Source organism: Corvus kubaryi, unplaced genomic scaffold (assembly GCF_017639235.1).
Source record: "Corvus kubaryi isolate FWS band 111438036 unplaced genomic scaffold, C.kubaryi_AGA036_p1.0 134, whole genome shotgun sequence".
Taxonomy (NCBI): Eukaryota; Metazoa; Chordata; class Aves; order Passeriformes; family Corvidae; genus Corvus; species Corvus kubaryi.
Window position 1 is genome coordinate 11,592,654 of NW_024580668.1, and position 20,088 is coordinate 11,612,741.

Here is a 20,088-nt window from a genome sequence, read left to right on the forward strand (position 1 = left end):
GGGTAACCCGGGCCTTGGTCTCTTCTCCTGGGGTCTTGAGGAACATTTTTCACAGGGAGGCACAGGCAGGAGAGAAGCTCAGTCCTCCCTCTCCCATCTCTATGGCCCTGGCGTGGAATGGGCTTTGGGAAAAGAGCCCTTTCCTCATCCCTCCCCACCAAACCACATCTCAGCTGCAGGGGACCGGAGCAGAGGCGTGAGGCAGGACAGACTTCAGCCACTACTCCTGAGGACATAAAGCCCTCCAGTGCAGCCCTGGATGGGGTTATGGCTTTGGCAAAGGCACTGCAAAGAAAGACATCTCCACTCATTTCTTTAAAATAGATTTCTTTAATAGTTTCCATTTAATGTTTATTTGCAGTTAGCAAATCGGCATTAATAGGGCAGCACAAACCTCAGCAACCCCTGGGGACAGTGCAGACTTCCAGAGGTATTTGTTAGTGCCGGGGGTCCCAGCTCCCTCCCATCCGAGCACAGCCTGCTGCCACCTCCATGGGTCTGGTCCCTCTCACCATGAGATTCTTGAGGCATCCGGCATGGACAGACATCCCAAAGGAATGTGGCCCCAGCTGGGATTTGCCTGTGACCCTCTGTGCACTGGGGCGGAGCCCAGCACGCTCCACCCCTGGAGGAGCTGCCGGGGCTTTGTTCCCTGTGCCCTTCTCTGCCGAATCAGCCCAGAATCAAAGCCCAGCCTGTGCTCCCAAGGCCTGGGAGGACCTCCAAGGATGGTGTGAGCTCAGCTCAGCTTCCCCCAGGACCATGGGCAAGGCCAGAGGCACCTGAGCCCCAAACTGTCTTTAAAATACAGAGGGGAGTGAGACTGCAGGGTTACAGCAGCAATCAGTGGATGCACCAATTAACTACACTATGGAAAAGGCATCCCTTAACTTAAAAGCCTTTTAATTTGAAGCATTTATTTTAAGTGTACATCTATTACAGTTAAGAAGAAGCAAAGATACACCAAAAACACAAATACCCAAGAACAAAAAAAGTACAGATGAGAAAGAAATGAGCTGAAGGGAGGGAGGGGCAGGGTCAGGGTGACCTGGTAAGGAAGAGGTGAAGCTGCCATGGCAAGGAAGTTCCCCAGGGTACCCTCACCAGAGCCAGGATGCAGCTCCCAGGGAGGGACACTGGGATGCCCAGGAGCTCCTGCAAGGCTCCAGCTTTATGCACAAGCTCAGCAGCTCTGACCACCCTGTGAGCCCACAGCAGGACACTGAGGTGTGGGAGAAGAGAAAGGAGATGTTCAGAGACAAATCCTGCCCCTGGGGCTGGAGCCTCCTTCACTCCTCCAGTCCCAGCACAGGGAGCCTCAGGGTGGGTTTCATGCTGCTGGCAACGACGAGAGACAAAAGGCTGCAGCTCTGGGACATCCTCACCCCTTCGGAGCCTGGACAGAGCTGAAGTCATCTCATCAAATAAATTAGAAAATGTTAAAAAAATTCAGATGTGTGTTTCAAAACTGGTTTCTTTTAGCTGTAGCTGCAAGACATGTTTTTGACTTAAATGTAGTGGCTTAAGTGTAGTGTATCTCATTCCTGGGTATCTGAATGTGTTGGAGCAACATGGTGTTGGTGAGCAGGCAGGGCAGGTGCAGGTTTGGCAACTGGGACTGCCAAAACCCGATTCCCCCTTTCCCAACATATCCTACAAAGTTACTTTCAACCAGGAGTGTTTATTCCCAGCATTTAACACATTCTGATTAAAACAGATCCAGGAAGAAAAACGGACATCTCCAGTAAATATTGCACTTCAAGATTAACGTGTGTGTTGATATTAAGGACTGAAAGCAGAGACTGACATAAGACTTCCAGGCATAGCAGGTTAACATCAAGAGCAATGGTCCTGAAAAGGATTTTAAAACCAGATTAGTTACCCAAGAAGGGACAAGCCGCAAGTTTAAAAAATTAGTACATTTTAATGCTAGTGCTCCGTGAAAAAGCCAACCCCTGTTGCAATTCCACCACTGCTGAAATGTTTCTGTTCTCCAGCACTGCGAAACGCCTCCGGATGGGAAGGATCTGCAGGAAGGACAGCAGGAGCAGAGGTTCTTTCCTAATGCACAGATAGTTTTAGTACCAAATGATCCAAAAGGAGATGGTAAAGAGGTGACTGGAGCTGGGGCTCTCAGGAATTAAAAGCACACACACGCACACACACTCATGCTCTAACCAACCCCAAAGCCCCGATTCCAAGCCCAGCGGAAGAGTTAACACCTGCAGGGAGTCCTCGTGGTGGCTTTGCACATGGCTGGTGGCGGGGTCCTGCTCAGGTTGGCTCCTTGGACCTTACACTTGGAGGGCAATCGCTGTGCTTTTCAACTTGCTCATCCCAGCAGCCCTGAGAGAGCCACACCTCAATCGGCAAATACAGAGAACCCTCATGTCAGCAAAACCCCTTCTGCCAGCCCCGCCAGACTGGGAGAGAGGAAAAAAAATAGTACAGGCTGGTTTTTGCAGGTGATTATTTTTATCCCAGAATAACTGGAAGATACATCCCTGAATGTGTTGCCCAGAGAGCTGTCCGAGTCTCAGAGGTCAGAGCTGGGGCCGGCAGGGGTGGGGTGGGACGACGCTCCGCGGCTCCGAGCTGCACACACACACTACACAGCGTATCCCTGAAAACCCCCAGGTGCGAGGGACCCTCCGAGCTGTCCGTCAGAAGCTGGAGGCGGGAATTACTCCTCGGAAAAGTCTCTGTCAATGTCCATGTACGCCTCGTCGATGTAGCTGACTATGGCACAGGGGGACGTCCGGTCCGGACTGAGCAGTATCGAAACAGTCTCTTTCCAGTAGGTAAAACTAATACAGGAGCTCTGTGGGCACAGACAACAGGGGGGTCAGTGGGGGCCACAGTACCAACAAGAGCATGAGACACCTCCCAAAGCTGAAAATCACTTCCTCTTCAGCCCGAGCTGCCCAGCTCCACAGTGTGACCAACACTTTGGGTTCCCCATTCTGCCCTCCCTCCCTGGGGCCTGCACCAGAAGGGCTGGGTGTTGAACACCTACACCCTCTGCAACCAGCTTCGCACTCTCCAGCTCCAGACAAGGACTGCCAGCGCCTCTGGCAGCTGCTAAGAGCAGCACAGGGTGACCCCAGCCTGCCTACCTGGGCCAGTACATCCATAATCCCAAACTTCCCCTTTGCTGTCCACTCCAAACACAAACGGGGACCCTGTGGTGCCGCAGATAAGCCAATGCTGGAAGCGGCCCCCACTCCTGAGATGACACAAAAACCAACACACACCCCCGGCCCACACCCCTCCTGCATTATTCCCTCAAAGCCAAAAGGCCACTCCAGCAGCCCAACACCAGACCATGTGTCACGCACACAACTGGATAATTGGTTCTTTCTACCCACTAGTGGCCCAGGACAAACCAGCTCTGGCGCAGAAACCTGCAGGCTGCTCCCTTGGCTTACATCAGGTATTTTTCCTGCACTGTTTGCCACACCAGGAAGAGGGAACAGTCTGGCTAAGGTGCTGACTAGTCTGGGAGCTAGATTCTGCTCTGCCTCCCCCTCCCTGGCCATCCTGCCAGCCCTGCCTCTCTACCCCACTCAGCACTAGGAAGTGTCACTTCTGTGTGCCAGAGCCAAAGCCTCAGGCTCTGTTTACTGGGAAACCCAGCACCTGACTGGGAGAAGGTGTGAAAAACACCACAGGAGTTACACTGGGGGCAGACCTTCCTCCCTTCTTTCCCTCCCCAACCTCCCACCCCCCGTTTTTGCCAGCGGACCGGCAGACAGGTGTTGCTGTGATCCGACTCCTGCCATGGTAAGAGGGTCACATACATTTTCTAAGCAGGTGCTGTCTTTATCCTTGTTGAGGTAATGCTGCTGCCAGAATCGCAGGAGACTGTGGAAGTTGTTCAGGATGAAGCCAGGGTATTTTTCCGTGTATTCCATCTGTTGCAAGGTGCGCAGATAAAAAGGGAGCTTTTCTTTCCTTCGGGCCAGCATTAGGATAACTAAACTTGTGTTCAAACAACTGACATTTTCCTGGAAGTAAAAACGACACAGCAAAAAAAAAAAAAATCTAAATACCAAGATACCTGTTGTATACATGCCCTTGTAAAACAAGCCTGTGGAAAGCACAATGGAGGTGTTCCTGCACACAGCAAGGAAAAGGGACATGGGTGTCCACCAGGGAAACCAGGCTCCTCCCTGCTCCCAGCCCTGCTCACCATTCCACTCCCAGAAAGGCAACTGCCAAGTCACTGCCAGCTCTTTACCTGTGTAAGTGTCTGTACATGGATAATATTAATGAGACGGAAAAGGAAGGACATCCTCATGGACATCTGGGACATGTAGGACAACAGGCGGCACTCGGACAGGACTTCTGCAACTGCAGCAAGAGGAGAACCAATCACCAGCTGCTGAAGGTTCAGACACGCTGATCCAAGCACCAGGGCAGTAAGAACTGGTGCTCAAACTTTCAGGGTGGCATTTCCTTATCTAAGCCCCCAAGTGTCAAAGCCCAGATTTAAATTAACCATTATCACCACCAGACACCCCCCAGTCCCACCCCATTGCTTCCTGTTCACCTTTAGCATCAGACTGATTCTCAAACCGGTCCAGGGACAGCGTGATGCAGCGAACGAGCATGTTTGAGTCCACCAAAGAGCTGTTGATCTGATTTAAAAATATCTGGAACTGAACACAAACACTTATTAGTGTTGAATTAAATAAGTTTAAATATATTAATATTCAGGGTCATTACCTTTTAGTTACCTCTAACAAGTGTAAGAGGGGACATCACCCATGGCCCTGCCTCATCCAGCCCAAGCCAACACTGGCACTGAGGGATGACCAAACACTACAGAATGGAAAAATGTCAGTCCTGGCATCCCCAAGATCTCTTTTGAAGATGTGTCACTCCAATGAAAGTGAGATTTCATACACTATTTGTTTTGAAAGAGGGAGAATTCCTGAAGCTCCATGTTGTCCTACAGTGATTCTGTACAAGCAGACAGTGCTAGGGAGGAATACAGTGAGGGAGTCACACAGAGTGAGAACTAAACCCAGTTACAGATCAATAAATAGGAAGCAAATAGGAAGTATAAAGACATTCTCTAGAATGTTTGAGTTAATTTACTAGAGAAAAAACTCCAAAAGAAATAGTTTTCTTTTAAATGCACTTATACTTCCATTCTCCAAGGTCTGCCAGACCTAAGAGCAATGACAGAAGCATTACAGTAACAAAATTCAGAGGATGAGGCCATTCAGAACCTACCCACCAGCTGATGTTATATGTACAAAGTGCACAAGAGCATGAAACCATTCTTGCCGCCCATTCTTTATTTACATGGGAAACTCAATTTTATAGGTAATTACCTAAGCCATGACTTCTTAAAATATCTCTAAGTTCAAATAAGATCAAATATCTACGTCTGTTTGCAGTATCAAGTATTTTAAGCAATATTCATGAAGGACTTCCCACTGCAAGCTCCAGTAAAAGACTTTTTGGAGCTGTCTCAATGTCCACAGCTATCACTTAACCCCAAATGTGGTGACTTCACAGGAAATGTTCTGCCACTCTTGAGCCTCATCCTGGAACAGGGCAATGTTTGCTGACCAGCTCAGCACCCACTGACTCAGGACAGATGGAGCACTGCTGAAAACACTGAGGGACTTTGGCAACTCATCCCTTAATGTTTATTGTGCCCCAAGCTCTAAAACCAAACCAAGACCAAATGAATCTGAGTTCTACTGCTGTGTCTGGTTATGAAAGGGTGTAATTTGAGCCACAGGGGGCAGCTTTTACAAATATTTACCTTCTCATCTGTATTGATGTACTTGTTGAACCTCTTAAATGCATCAATGTTGAATTTCATCAGCTCTCCCAGAAGGTCAAAGTAACTCTGAAGCACATCCCGTGACTTGCACTCACTATCAACAATGCAGTAGAGAATATGCTGGCAGGGGAGGAAGACATGTTATTGCCACAGCTTCATCCAAGCCAGCAGCACAACACAGACTCTGATTTCATCAGTATTTAAAGCATTTATCTGCAGGTTCTTGGGTGACTGAATATCACAGTATCACAGAACTAAAGACAGTTCAGATGAGTCTCCTGTTAAAACAACTTCCCAGTGATGCAGGTTATACAAACAGCCACAAGCAGAATTCACAGGTATATTTTTAGAGGTGTTCCCAGTATTTGTCATAGTTATACAGGAATAAGGGGCAGTTTTTCATTTATTATTATTATTGTTGCATCTATTGTGATTTCTCCAGTAAACTGTGATCCTGATTTATCTCCCTTAGTGTTTATTCCCTCACTATCAAACGGGGGCAGCTTGAGTGGCCTCAATTTCCCCGCTGAGTTTTAAACCCAGCATAATACTTAACACTGCATTTTTATCCACTTTTGGATTTACTACAGATAAATCCTTCTTGATTGCTATGGAGGATACCTGACATAAACTTATTTACCTCCAGGAGTCCTCTCTTGAGCAGGAACATCTGGTCTGCATAGGAGGTGGTGCCTCGCAGAAAACTTTCAACTGCCCTTGCTTGCCAAAACCTGAGAAACAGAAGAAAGGAGGTGTTAGTTTTGAAGCAAGGGAAGTACTTGATCACAATTCTAATTTAAATACAGTTTCCTAATCTGTTTCATTCCAATCTGAAGCTGGGGTCAGACCTGTTGATCACGCAGAAAATCACTGGCTGTGATTTATTCTCACCTGCACTGCCACCTCAGCACAACAAAGCCAGACCTTTCCACAGCTGATTCTCAAACATTCTCAGCTGCTCTAAGATGGATGACACCAAAGCTACATCCCAGGGGTCTCAAACAGCACATCAGAGGCAAAGTGAACCCACCTGAAGGAGGATTCTGCTGGTTCCTTCTTCATGACCTGAAGCAATCTGGTCAACAAACCTCTCTTCCCATCACAGACAAGACTCCTGCAGCAGGTGGAGAAATGACAGCGTGAGTGGAAGGGCTGGGCAAGCACTGAACACTGAATCCAGTCACTGCTCCAGAGCTTTTGATGATCAAAATCTCAGTATTGAAGTACACAGTACAAATATTGTGCTGGTTCTACCAGCAGAAGGGTTCTCCTCACTGCCCTTGGTAAATATCTGCAGTACCTGCAACACGACTTCCAAGTAAGTCCAAAAGAAAATTTTTCTCTCAAAATTTTAATGATTTCAGAAATACCAGTTCACATCTTGTGGGAATCAAGGGATAAAAAAAAACAACAAAAAAACCCCCTACATTTGATCTTAGGAATGAAAGAAACCCCTCAAGAAATGTAAAGGAAAGTCTGAATTCCATTCAGGAGGCACAGCAGAGTATGGAAAGCTGGATGCTACACGAGGTTGTAGTAAAAGCAGAGAGGCTGTGCAACTGCAGGACTACTTGTATTGAACAGCACCTTCAGTGGAGTATCTACCTGCATTAAGCTCATGCAGAAGTAATACCTTGATCTCACAGATCAAGAAAAGCAAAAAGAAAACTAGATGCTAAGGGTAAAAAACACCCCCAAGTTCTTCCCAATTAGACACAGTATTATGATAATAATTGTAATCTTGAAATCCTCTTAGAGATTCCCTTTTGGAGTGAGGTAAATCTGCTCTGTGCAGATTTGTCCATGCTGATACCCTGGGAGTATTCTGCCAAACTAAATTCTGCAAACAATGTTCCATCTGCTGAGGTTTATACACCAGAATCGTGTATTAAAGAGCTTATTAGATCAAAATCTATCTAACAGATACTCAAATGTAACACAAGAGATTCTGTAAGTGGTTTAACATGTTAATCTAATTTAGCTTATTCTGGTTATTAGCTGCTCTTAAAATACTCTGACACTTGGATGTATTCATGCAGCCTGGAAATGGACATTATGTGTGCACAGGCTGCTCCTGAATGCCAGAACTAACACTTATTAGCAGGAGCAAGTAATGATTTGAGGGATTACAGTTCACTTTCCAGGTCTGTCTGCAATGGCTGACGTGAGGAAGGCCAGACAGGCAGAGCCAGCACATCACAGTGAAGTCTGAGCCATGAACTCAAACCCCTCATTTTAGGGTTTTTTAAAGTTGCTTTTGTTTTTAAAGCACCTTACTCTGAGCATGAGCACACCTGAGATTTGCTAATGACCATCAACATCCCACAAACCTGCACACTTCCCACTGAAAGGAGTCACTGAAATCAAAGTGTGGTGGACAGACAGAGCTCAGACAAAACAGGTGATGTCAAACTTCCAGTCTAAGTGCTTCCAAAACTCTGAAATCCATGACTACCAACTCAATCCCCTCTCACCTGTCAGTGTTGACCACTGCATCCACTTCAGGGATGTTGGCTTTATGGGAGATTGCACTCAGCTCATTCAGTTCCTGGCTGTTCAGAAGGAGATACTTGTTCCTAAAGCAAGACAGTGGGACAGGAAGGGAGAAAACCAGGATGAATTCAAGAGGCAAAAATGCAATTCCATGAAAAGCAGAGCCACAGGCCAACAAGGGCTGCAGGACTGGGCAAGCTGCTTTCTCCTGGCTGCTCTTCGCAGTGTTCACACTCTGCTCCCTCCACCAGGCCAGCCAGCTGCTGCTTGGGAAAACATCCTCCAAAATTTACCAAACGCCACTTTCAACGCTGACCAGCTTTGAGATGATGGTTCTTTGCTGACTTGTTTGGGATCTTGTGGTTTGTAAATATTTTCTTCAGGATAACACTCATTTTTAAAAAAATCTCAGCAATGTTTTGCTGAATTTCAGAGCAAAATAACTATTAAATAGCAAACTTTTTCACTGCTTCCTGAAGTTTTTCTCTACCCTATAGTGATTGCTCTTTTTAAGTAATAAATCTCAGACAGAAAGCAGAAACTGCAAAAAAAGGGCTCAGTCATCCTGGTATTTTATTATCTGAACAAACTTTACCCTGGAAATATTTAAAAACATCAGGAAATATAGAGATCCAAATAAAAATGGATCTAAACCGCAGGAATGTACATGAATTCTTTATCAAATACTGAACTTTTCATAATGAAAATCAATTATTTTGTCTGTAAAGTGAACTAAATGCAGAACAAGTCTGCCAGAGTGGAAATGTAGTCCAGGGGTTCCCTTTGCCAGACTCCCTGCCCAATGCCAGTGTGCTCCCTGAGAGTCTTTCTGCTTCCAAGTGCTCAAAATCAGGCAGCAAACATTTCTTTTCAGGAAAGCTCAGGGAGCAGAGCACAGTGATGACTGTGAGGTTCCTTCTTGCTTCCAACACTGTCATCCAGATTAGTGCCCACTGAGCCTCTCATGCAAAGCTTCCTTTGATGTGGCTCAAACAGGTGTCTGCAATGAGAACAGAGCCTTTCTCTCCCTGCAATAAACAGCTCTGCAAGTTCGGTTTGGACACAATTTCACTGCATCAATATCAGCATACAAGTACTTTGCTCTCATCTTGTCCTCAGTTAACTCAGCTTATCTGTGATTTCACAGAAAGCTCATGTAATTATTTAAAACCCCCAACCAGATCCCACACATTCCACTTGCTCAAATGTTAAGAGTTGGGAGCTGTTTTCTGCTCAAACAAGCCTGAGATCTTTGTAGCAGCCACTTAAGTAGTAACATCACCTGTAGAGATTTTATTGGAAAACCTGGAGCAATTCCCAGGCAAACAATGTCTTGCATAAAGGATTTACAATAGGTCAGCATTCCCCCCTTGTCTATGTCTAGCAGCTCCCCATTCTCAAAGCTAATATTCCACAGTGAAAAAGGCTGATATTTGAAATCTATCCAACAGGACTAAAAAGCTGCACAGAAATAGCAGCCTGGCCCTAGGAATGAGCAGCACCTGAAGTGCAACATGCCTCTAACACAGGTGTTTGTAAGGAAGTGGACACCATCTCCCAGGACTGAATTAGAGCAACAGGACACTGATGGAATGCAGGATGCAATTCCCCAAGTCACAACTAACACCTCTGTAGCAGCAGCACAGCATTAAAAAAAACCCCAAGCAAACTGCATCACCCCTCCAACTGCTCCAGCAGATCCAAGTTTCCTAAGGATGCCTTTTGAAAGCAGACAGAAGCTTTCCTCCTATTTCCCTGGCTCACGGTCCGCTCTCAGTGAGAAGGCAGAGAAAGAGGAAAGCTGCCTCCTTATTCCTTCAGCCAGAAAGTGTTAACTCATCCTATACATGTTTCAGCTCATTTCAACACGAGACAAAATGGGCTGGGTTTAACCACACCAGGCATATTCAGACATGCCCACTGCAGAGCAAATTCTTAGGCTGTTCCAGCAAGAGCTGAAAGGCACATGAAGTGTAGGGACAGTGCAACATTCCCTTCACGTGGAGCCTGCCCCATGCCCATGACACCTGGAACCACAACCAGGCAAACACCACCAAGCCACAACCCACCACAGCTTCTCATACTCACTCATGGTGGTCACTGAAACTCTGAAGAAGCCTCAAGAATTGTATCTTTAAAGTAATGTCCTAAAAGGAGACAAGAAAAGTAAAAAAAAAAAAAAGTACTGCTTTAGTATTTCTCATCAGTTACCAAGCTGACATGAAACAGCTGAATGGAAAACCTTTCCAAATCAAACCCCTTTGGACAGCAGAGCGAGGGACTTGCATAAATGGAGAAGGCTGCACTTCTCAAAATAGATGTGGAGATTGCCTCCAAGCCTATGCACATAACAGGTAATCATTTCTTTTCACTGCAATGGCAAAAAAGCTTATAATTGTACTGATCAATTCTGAATGTGTAGGTTTGGAAGGAAAAAAATAAAGAGCCAACACAAAACCCAACCCTCCCCCTCCACCCCCTAAACCTGACTGTGGCACAATTTGTACTCTGTGTCTCTCCCAGGCACCTTTTCTTTGAATTTTGGTTGTCTTCTACCTCTGGCTTCCAGGGTCCAGAAATTTACTCCTTTCGCAGTTCCCAAACTAGGAGAGAGGGGAGAGACTAAACTGGCCCTGCTAAATTGCTAGCACGAGCCAAGGATAGACTTCAGTGAAGACAGTAATTCCTCAAAACCTGAATGCTACCACTTCTCAAGTCATTGATTATACAAACACCCAGTTGCTCAGCACAGCTCCTCAGGGGTGTATGACAGGAAAAAAACCCAACACAGAATTCCAGAAGTCCCTCACCGGGCTGCAATCACAATTCTGGTTGTGTCCGTGCAGAACCAGGGCTGAGGCCGAGTGCTTCCTCCAGATGAGTTTGTCAAACAGGTTATTGAGGCCAGGAATGAGTCTGAACTCTGCTATCATTTTATGAACCTGGGGAACAAGAGAGGTACAAACACATCTGCTCCAGCCTCAGACACAGCTTTAATGTAGTCTGGAAACAGAAGGGCACAACGATGTTATTCTCTGACAAAACATGTGAATTCTTGTCTCAAACAGCAAGTGTTTGTGTTAACACACTAACCACAGTGCAGTAGTTTCCATTTGGTGGACATGGATGGAGAACAGACATTTTGGGATAAAGCTCTTCACCAGTGCTTCAATTAACCACTGTGTCTCTAGAAGCAGCTTTGGGCATCAGGACATCACTTCCAGCACACTGAAAATGCATCTACACCAAACAGCTGAGCTGGGGATATTCTGCTGCCACTCATCCCCTGAGTGTCCTTTCCCTTTCCAGACACACAGCTGGAGCTCAGGTAGGCCTCTGATGGCAACAAAACCCATCAATATTGGTTTTGTTCAGGGGACCTGGGCAGGAGTCCTGAGCAGAGTCCAGCAGTAACACAACCACACCACACTGCTCCTTCAGGTTAAACGGAAGCTGAACTTAGAGAAAAAAAATGCCAAATTGCTCAGGTTTATTTATCAGTCTGCCTGGTACATCTTTTTTATTCATATAAAAAAAGATAATAATTTTGGTGTGAACAGATGTTCAATACCTTCCATCCAAGCTGGGATACTTTTGACATAAGGGATTTGGAAGATGAGGACTAAGGGAAATACAAAGTGGGATTCTTATCAGCTGTAGGCCTAGGACAAGCATTATTCCTTGAGATGTGGTTGCAAATGAAAACCACATGACTGGAATGTCCAATATGCTGCAAAAATTAAGTGCCCAAGTAATTGACATGTTCCTTAAAACCAACAAACGAAATCACTTAAAAATACCCCAAGTTGTCCCAAGACACAGAACTGTAACCAGCAGCATTTCAAGCAGATCATCTACTTCGTTTTGTTTACTCGGATACCTGAATGAATCAAAATATCCGAAGCTGATGCTCTTTTACAGATTTTAGTCCTAGTTTGCAGCACAGCTGATGGCTTTTTGCACTCTTGGCTGTAGCAACCAGCTGTGCCATCTTTATGGAAATCACATTCCTGGTGCTGGACATTTCAAGCATCACACCTGAGGAAAGCATCCAGCTCCTTCCCACCCCACCCATGCTGCCCTGACAGATTGCTGAGCTTGGAGTCCTCTGGTGCTCCATTATTTTAAAACACTCTTGGATACTGGTTTAGTCACAACAGCAGCTCTGAGGAACCTCTCTGAACAAAGTGCTCCCTATAGTGCCCCTGTCCCTCCATGGCACAGGCACAACAGGAGGAAGCCAAGCGTGTGAGCTGCCTGCAAGAGCCTCAACCCTCAGTAAAGGAAGAGCTTCTACACTCACAGTTTTAACTCCTCAATCTGCTCCTTTCCAAATGACTCCGATTTCAAATGTGTGCAGTTTAGTTTGCTCAGCTCTGAAGCTCTCACCTGACAGAGCTCCTCAGTCACATCACTGCCTTTGTATCACTCTCTCTCCCAGAGTCCAAACTCATTACAGTTCCTCTGCCTGAGGATGCCAAGACAATCCCTGCTCTATAGTCACCCTTCAAATGACTTTGGCTTTTTCCTGCTGCCATCCAGCTTCACAGGAATTGCTCTGTTGCTTTCTCAACACTAAAACTGTCTCTGCTGAGTTTCTGTGTGTGCAGTGTGGCTCCCTACAGCAGGAGCACGGAAATCAGCTGATAGCTCTTCACCATGACACAGACATGCAAGACAGCCTAGAAAAATACATAAGGAGAGTAATTTAGGGTGTGACGATAATGAGAAGGCAGCAAGGCCCAGATCTGCAGAGAAACACCACATATCCCCAAGGGTGAGATCATCCCCAAAGTAGCAGCAGGAGGAGCCAAGTCACAGTTACCAATTAATGCAAATTAGCCAACAATCAAGTTTAAACCAAGGATTCAGAGTAAACATTTGGGGACAGGTTGAGTTTGGGAGGCTGCACCTTGCTTCAGGCAAACACCACACCATTATGTCAATTGTTCCAGTGGACTGAAGCAGGTCTGTGATGCCCTTAATAAAATTCTATGCAAAATGAATCCAATCTAAAACCAGCAAGTCCTTTGGCTGCTCAGACTGGTACCACAGATCCTGTGCTTTTATTCCTTCACAGAAAAGAGAAACCAAAAGGCAGCTGAAATGCTTGTCTGAGTGTGCTGCTGCAGACACTGCTGTGCCTGCATTCCAGAGCTTCCCACTGAGAACAGCTCAGCTCCAGCCCTCCATCTCCCTGGCTCTCAGGAAGGGCAGTGGATTCACATCTGCCATGCAAGTCTTATGCACATTAAGGAATGAAGAATGTATCATGTGTTTCAAAGGCAGAGGATTTCATAAAACAAAACCAAAAAAACAAACAAAACCAAACAAAAAAACGCAAAAAACCAACCAACAGCAAACAAAAAACAAAAGAACAAACAACAACAACCAAAAAAAACTGGCTCTGGACAAGAAGTGTTTGGGAATGTAGTAAATCCTTCAATTCCCTCCAGTCCTGAATGAGTCCTGGGAAGAAGTGAACTGCAGGCCAGCTTTATCCTTACCTTCCCCATCTGCACAGGGGCAGAAACAGCAGAGGAAGGATAAAGAGCTGTTTTCCCAGGAAATTAAAAAGTGAATTCAAATCTAGCTGTCTCAGCAGCAGAGTTTTTGCCTTGTCACATTTGACAGGAGCACACCAGAAGTGACCCAGGGAGGGAAGGAATCCAGCACCTCCAGCTCCCTCCAGCAGCAGCAGGATGAGTGCAGGCTGCAAGCAGTTCCTGCAGTATCTATAAAAGTGCATTCAGGTGGGGCACTCAGGCAGGGATGAATTATCTGTCTTGATACAATGGAAAAAGAAGTCCCCCTAACAGATCCATGTTCTGGTAGTTTCAGTTACGTTTTGGGCTTTGTTTACATTTTATTTCATGCCTAACAGAAACAGCACTTCTAAAAGGAATGACAACATGATTAGGAGTTGTTTATGGTAGTGACTGTGGTTTCTGAAAGAATTGCTGGTTCCCTCTGCTTCCTCTCATGCAGAATCTGATTCTTTTAATGCCAAGTGTCTGTTTAGAATCACAAAATCCCAGGATGGTTTGGGTTGGAAGGGATCTTAAAGCCCATCTCACTCCCCTACCATGGGCAGGGACACCTTCCAGTATCCCAGGTCGCTCCAAGTCCCAGCCTTGAACACTTCCAGGGATGGGAAGCCCACAGACTCTGCTGTATGTTCAGGGTGAACAGGTCAGTTATGTTTGGGACTGAACTACAACTGCACTTGTATTCAGATCAAGAGATTTAGGAAATGGCCCTGGGGAGTGTTTGTGACTGACACACTGAGAGGTTAATACTCAAAATAAATGTGCTCAGGCTCCTGCCCCACAACACAGCCTCTCTTGCCTAATACAACAGCCCTTCAATAACTCACACCAATTTGGCCCTGCCAGTGTCCAGGACATCTGAATGCCCCTGCCACCCCAAGGTGCTCTGCTGAGCTGAGCAGACTGCCAAAGCTGGAAACCTGTCAAAATTGCACCAAGGATTGCTTTACTTTTCCCTTCACAACCTGCTTTTGACCCATTTAAATGAAACCACAGCTGAGCTGCAGTGACTGGTTCTTCATCACCCTGTGTGAGGCAGGGAACAATTTTTTTTTTTAATTTCGAAAGGAAGAAAGGCAAAGGAACAGATGAGTGGGATTTCCAGGCAGTGACCAGTGCAGACAGCACTGAAGTGCATCTTCCCAGCTGCGAGTTTGACAGCACACTCACACTTTGCCAAGTCATGGCACATGCTACAAAAATCATCCTGAGGGTTTCCAAAGCAGCCAAAGAAGGGTAAGGCCTGAAGGGGCTCCATCCAAACTCATCACTCATCAGGAGTGGTGAGAACACTGACTGCAGCTCCTGCAGCATCCAGGTACACCCACACACTTCCTCCCACAGGAGGCATCCCCCTGCATCCCTCCTGCACCAGAGCAGAGGCTCTGCAGAGCACAGTGTGTGCCCAGCCCTGGCCTCGTGGTTCCCAGTGGAAAGCTCCCAGTTTTCTGGGCAGGGCTGCTGGGATGGGATTGCCCAGCTTTGTACCTTGAGCTTTGCCCTGTTGTTTCAGTGTCCATGACCTCATTCATGAGCACTCAGGTTTAAAGAGATGCCAACTGTGAGCGTGACCATCCTTTGGGGCTCACCTGATTCCTCTGCCTGCCCATGAGCAGCACGCAGAGAACATAGAGCACCTCCAGCTTGTACATGATCTCGTGCATGATCTTCATGGACTGGGGCAGCTGTGTTCTTGTGGAGGTGTTGGCCAGTCCACTCTCATCTGAAGACTCTGAAAAAGATGGTGAAGCTGTGAGACTGAGGCAGCTTCAACAGGAAAGGATTTGTTACAGTTGTTACTTTTATACTGAACACTGCAGATGCAGGAGCAGCACATCTGCTGGAATTTTTGTCTCAACTAAAAAAATAGTGATGTACAGCAAATAACCAATCTGAATTACAGGCTAGAGAAAAAATATAGCTGAAAATTTAGAGGAGATAAAATCTGATCTTTTAAAATTATTTTTCCATAATGAGCTAAATGGCAGCATCTCCCTAAAATGAGTAGGCTCACCTAAATGAATTAATAGACTACTGCACCAGGGCATGGCATAAAAGGTAATAAAAGTAGATTGGAGTTTATGAGAAGCACTTACTATTAAATCTACTTTCATTTCATACCTCAAAACCAGTATACTTAGGCCACAGTTAAATAAATTTCATAACCTTATAGAGAATTACCCTGCTAAGAGCAGAAACAGGAGTACTAAGTACTTTTGAGTTCCACCAGACATACACTGCATTTTTGTCATACCAAAGGATGAAGAAACAAACCACACACCTGCTTCAAAGCATTTTCCTAAGGTTGTATTAACACTTCCACTGGAACAATTTTTTTTCCCCAATTAACTTCTTTAATTTAGCTGGAATTACCTTTCCTTTTTAAAGGAGGGACCACGTGCTTGGTGCGAAGCATTTGAACCCAAAGTCATCAGCCAAAGTTTTACAGTAAAATGCTGGTGAAGGCACTTACCTCAGGAGGGTTATTTTAATCACTCTTTAACCTCACAGGTTAGGGCTGAGGATGCACAGCATTTCAGTGTTAGCCAGGCATGCAAAGGGCACAGATTGCTGTAGGATGGCTCCTTTTGCTAATTTCAATTCATTAAAAAAATCAGTGCTACAGGAGAACAAAACAGGAGTCAGACCTAAATGTTGATATGTGAGCCCTCCATGCAAGAAAAGGGGGATCTGGACCAGATGCAAGGAAAAGCAACACGTGGCAAACCCTGAAGAAGGTTAAGACATGCATCAGCTGCTGGTGGGTGGAGCAAGGCAAGCCAGGTACCTGTACTGCTCTGCTCTGCCTCCTCATTTGCCACTCTCATCAGTGCATCCAGCACGAGTGCATTGTCCAGCCAGGTGTACCACTCTTCCAGCTCCTGCAGGAAGCTGGAAGTCCCTGTAGTTTCAGACACCTTCCGTGTGGCCAGCTTGCACAATCGCTCAATGAAGCCTGGAATATTCAGAAGTGTTGCTGGGAAAAAAAAAAAAAAAAAAAAAGAAATAATTTTATTACAATTTAAGATCACCACAAGGTACCAGAACATCTACTTTAGGGAAACAGAAGCGTATGGTTAAAAAGATCAGAAGATGGAAGAATTCAGTGCACTCTCCTGTTAAGGACTGGAAGAGAGCATCCATACCTCAGGAATAACTCAGTGTTGTTCTCCAGTCATATCAAGGAACTGATCTGGCTGAAAATTAAGCTGGCAGAAATAAAGCATCAGCCCTTGGAAGAGGCAGCTCCACCTCCCCTCTCCTCCTTTTTCCCTCCTGTGGGGTTGGTCTGTAGTAACTGAACTGGCTCCCTGCAGCAGCTGGGAGGAAAGCTGTCAGCTTTTCAAGTACTAGGTTCTTGAATTAGTTCCTTATGGAGCAAAACAGATGGAGAACACAGCACAGCAGCCCCAGGTGAGAGGGTTTGAACTGTGGAACTGCACCTTTAGACAGAGCAGTGCAATGACAGAAGTCAGGGCTCTGCAAAATGTTTGAGGAGGTGCATTTTGCTCTCAAGAGTAACTTAATTACAGGACCTGTCTGCTAAAGATACATGGCTAAAGCTTCACTTCACACTTGCAGGGGCAAGGAAAAAAGGACACAGAATTTGGCCATGAACGTTACATGAAAGAGTTTCTTCTCTGCAAGTATAAGCTCCCTGATAAAGTTTTTAAAATAGAATATACTGTACAGCCTTAGAATCAGTCTCTGATTGTGCCCATAAAAAATGATTAGCTCAACATTTGCTTGGCAGGGGCCTATGCAATTATCTGCTTCAGAAGCCCAGAAGCTTTTCAGCACAGTAAGAACTGAAAGCAGCAGATTCTACATTTGATGGTACTTCAACTTTTTCAATTCCTACTCATCCTTCTAGGCAAGACTTCTGCACCTGAGAAGTACTCAGCAAAGTAAGGAAAGCTGCACTGTGCCCAAAGTTAAGGCTGAGATCAAATCCACAGATTTCCAAGGCTGGTTTGGTAACACTAGGCAACATAATTAATGTTGAACATACTTCTCTTTTGATAAAGACGGACATCCTGGTCAGGACAACATCAGATAAAATCAGAGAAGGACCTGCTGCAACAGCAAGCACACTGCAGGCAGTTTTAGTTCAGGAATTCATATTTTATGGATGACACAGAATTACTGAGAGCTGCTAATGGGAAGTCCATGGATGTGGCTGAGGCACAGAAAACAAATCCAGTTATTTTAAGCCACTCAGCTCATCAGAGAGTGCTGAAATGACAGAAATTAACCCACCTAATTAGCAACACCACATGAAACCAAAAGCTACAAAGTTTCATTAACAGGAAAGATGGTTTCCAGGAAACTAAGGGGAATGAATAAAGAAAAATACTTTGTAAGACACAACACTTTCAGTATCCTCCAGAAACGTAACACTATATGACATTGAGAGAGGAAAACTTTATACATTGCTGAGATTATTCTGGCTTGTTCACAGCATAACAATTACCTTGATTAATTTCAGCTCGGGAAGGGCCCAAGTTTTTTTTCTGCTGGGCATTTTTGGCCAGAAGAGTGTGCTTGTCATCACTGCCCGTGTCGAGCTCTGAGATGGTGACAGCCAGGATCCTGCAGAAGTTGGCCAGCTGCTGCTGGTCAAAGCTGGATACCAGGCTTGCCAGGTTGGGAATATCATCCAGCTGGATCATTTCCTGGAGGAGGCAACACCAGCTGAGTCACATGTGATGGTCAACAAGTGAACACAAGCAGATCTTCCCTGGGGAGCCCACTGGGTTATTCCAATGTTAGCAAAGGAGCAGCAACAGTCTGAAGGCAGCTGGGATTTCCAACTGCTGTCAGGCTTAGCAATTCCAAAAGTACAGATATCCATATTTTAAATACTATTTTTACATTCGCAAAACATTTGGGGGCCTTTTTTAACTAAAAACCCACAAAACCACAACCTAATTTAATACATAAATTATGTTTAGGTATTAGAAGTTTCAATTCTGTTTTCCAATCCTGTCTTTTCTTTGAAACTCACAGGTAAGAACTTGTGAATTATCTCTCAGTCTTTTCATCAGAAGTTCTTTTTAACAAAAAGGTGTTTTGAAAACAGCTTTCAGAAAAAAGAATCATTTTTGTTCAGATAAACTAAGCTTGTTTTTTATTTCAGGAAGTACATCAACCTCAACCTTATTCTAAATAATGAAGTATCAAGTTACAGACTCCTGACCTCCACAAAATGTACACAGACACTTCCCATTCAAGGTCTTCCCAAGGTTACACCTCTAATATTTTACTTGCATCACATCAGGGCACTGAGCTGCAGTGATGCTGGCAAGTAAGTTCAATAACCAGGTTTGTGCAGAAGATTTAAGTGCCATGTCCCAGCCTACAACTTCTTAGAGAGGTGAAAAATGCTAAGGGATACACAGGAAGCCTTCCAGATGTCAGGAAAACAAGTAAGATATGTGAAACACAATCAGCAGGCAAGGATGAAAACTCAATTTATATGAGGTTCATTTTTTTATTGGAATTATTGGCTGTTCTTTAATGACAGTGAGGTACTCAGACCATGGGGACTCAGCTCCCATCATTCTCTGAGATGGGTAAAAGCACCACAAGTATGACACCACAGGAATAGTTTGGCTTCTGTATGAGAAGTGATTGAAGTTAACTATTTGTGTGAACAGGTGGGTTTCACATAAGCTACAAGAAGTGAGAATGGCACTTTAGAGGATTATCCTAAGCAACTCTTCAACGAAACAGCTGTCTTTCCCCTACCGGGCTGGAGAGCCATACAAATAATACTAAGAAACCAGTAACGAACCTTTTTAACTCCCAGGATATCTTCAATGAGCGTTGCAGTTTGTAGGAATGTCTTTTTGTTTGTCATCAGTGTAAACAGGAACAACACAAAGTCGTTTCTCTCCGCCAGTCGCCTCGTGACTCCTTCCGTCTAGAAAGGAGCACACACAGAGCCACTGAGAGCCCACCCTGAGCAGCCACATGGCACAGCACATGCAGGACAGCCCTACAGATGATGTGGTACTGAGTCAGCTGCTCCTGAGACCAGGAAATGCTGTGTTTATGGCAACCCAAACCATCTGCAGTCCTTGTTTGGAGTCAACGTGGCGCCTGCAACAATGCCAGGATGAGAGGCTTCACCTCAAGGCAGTTGTTTTCTTGTCCGAATCTAAAGCCAACCCTGCCTGCCTGGGCACACACCGGAGGGGCTTGGCTCTGCTTTGCCATACAAACTGTGGCCAGCTCCAT

The 20,088-nt window shown here is 45.4% G+C and overlaps 1 protein-coding gene across 1 annotated transcript in view; it reads right to left on the reverse strand.

Annotated features, from left to right (window-relative positions):
• Nucleotides 1-886: 886 nt before the first annotated feature.
• Nucleotides 887-20,088, reverse strand: part of LOC121675320 (transient receptor potential cation channel subfamily C member 4 associated protein) — a 35,018-nt gene continuing 15,816 nt past the window's right edge. Inside the window, exons 6-19 of the mRNA XM_042050665.1 lie at nt 19,643-19,771; nt 18,320-18,521; nt 16,634-16,822; nt 15,435-15,577; nt 11,107-11,238; nt 10,385-10,443; nt 8,278-8,379; nt 6,834-6,917; nt 6,444-6,534; nt 5,783-5,923; nt 4,553-4,661; nt 4,241-4,353; nt 3,801-4,007; nt 887-2,821 (exon numbers count right to left, since the gene is read on the reverse strand). Coding sequence (XP_041906599.1) covers nt 2,684-2,821; nt 3,801-4,007; nt 4,241-4,353; nt 4,553-4,661; nt 5,783-5,923; nt 6,444-6,534; nt 6,834-6,917; nt 8,278-8,379; nt 10,385-10,443; nt 11,107-11,238; nt 15,435-15,577; nt 16,634-16,822; nt 18,320-18,521; nt 19,643-19,771 — 1,839 coding nt within the window. The 3' untranslated portion in view covers nt 887-2,683. The remainder of the gene's footprint in view (nt 2,822-3,800; nt 4,008-4,240; nt 4,354-4,552; nt 4,662-5,782; nt 5,924-6,443; nt 6,535-6,833; nt 6,918-8,277; nt 8,380-10,384; nt 10,444-11,106; nt 11,239-15,434; nt 15,578-16,633; nt 16,823-18,319; nt 18,522-19,642; nt 19,772-20,088) is intronic.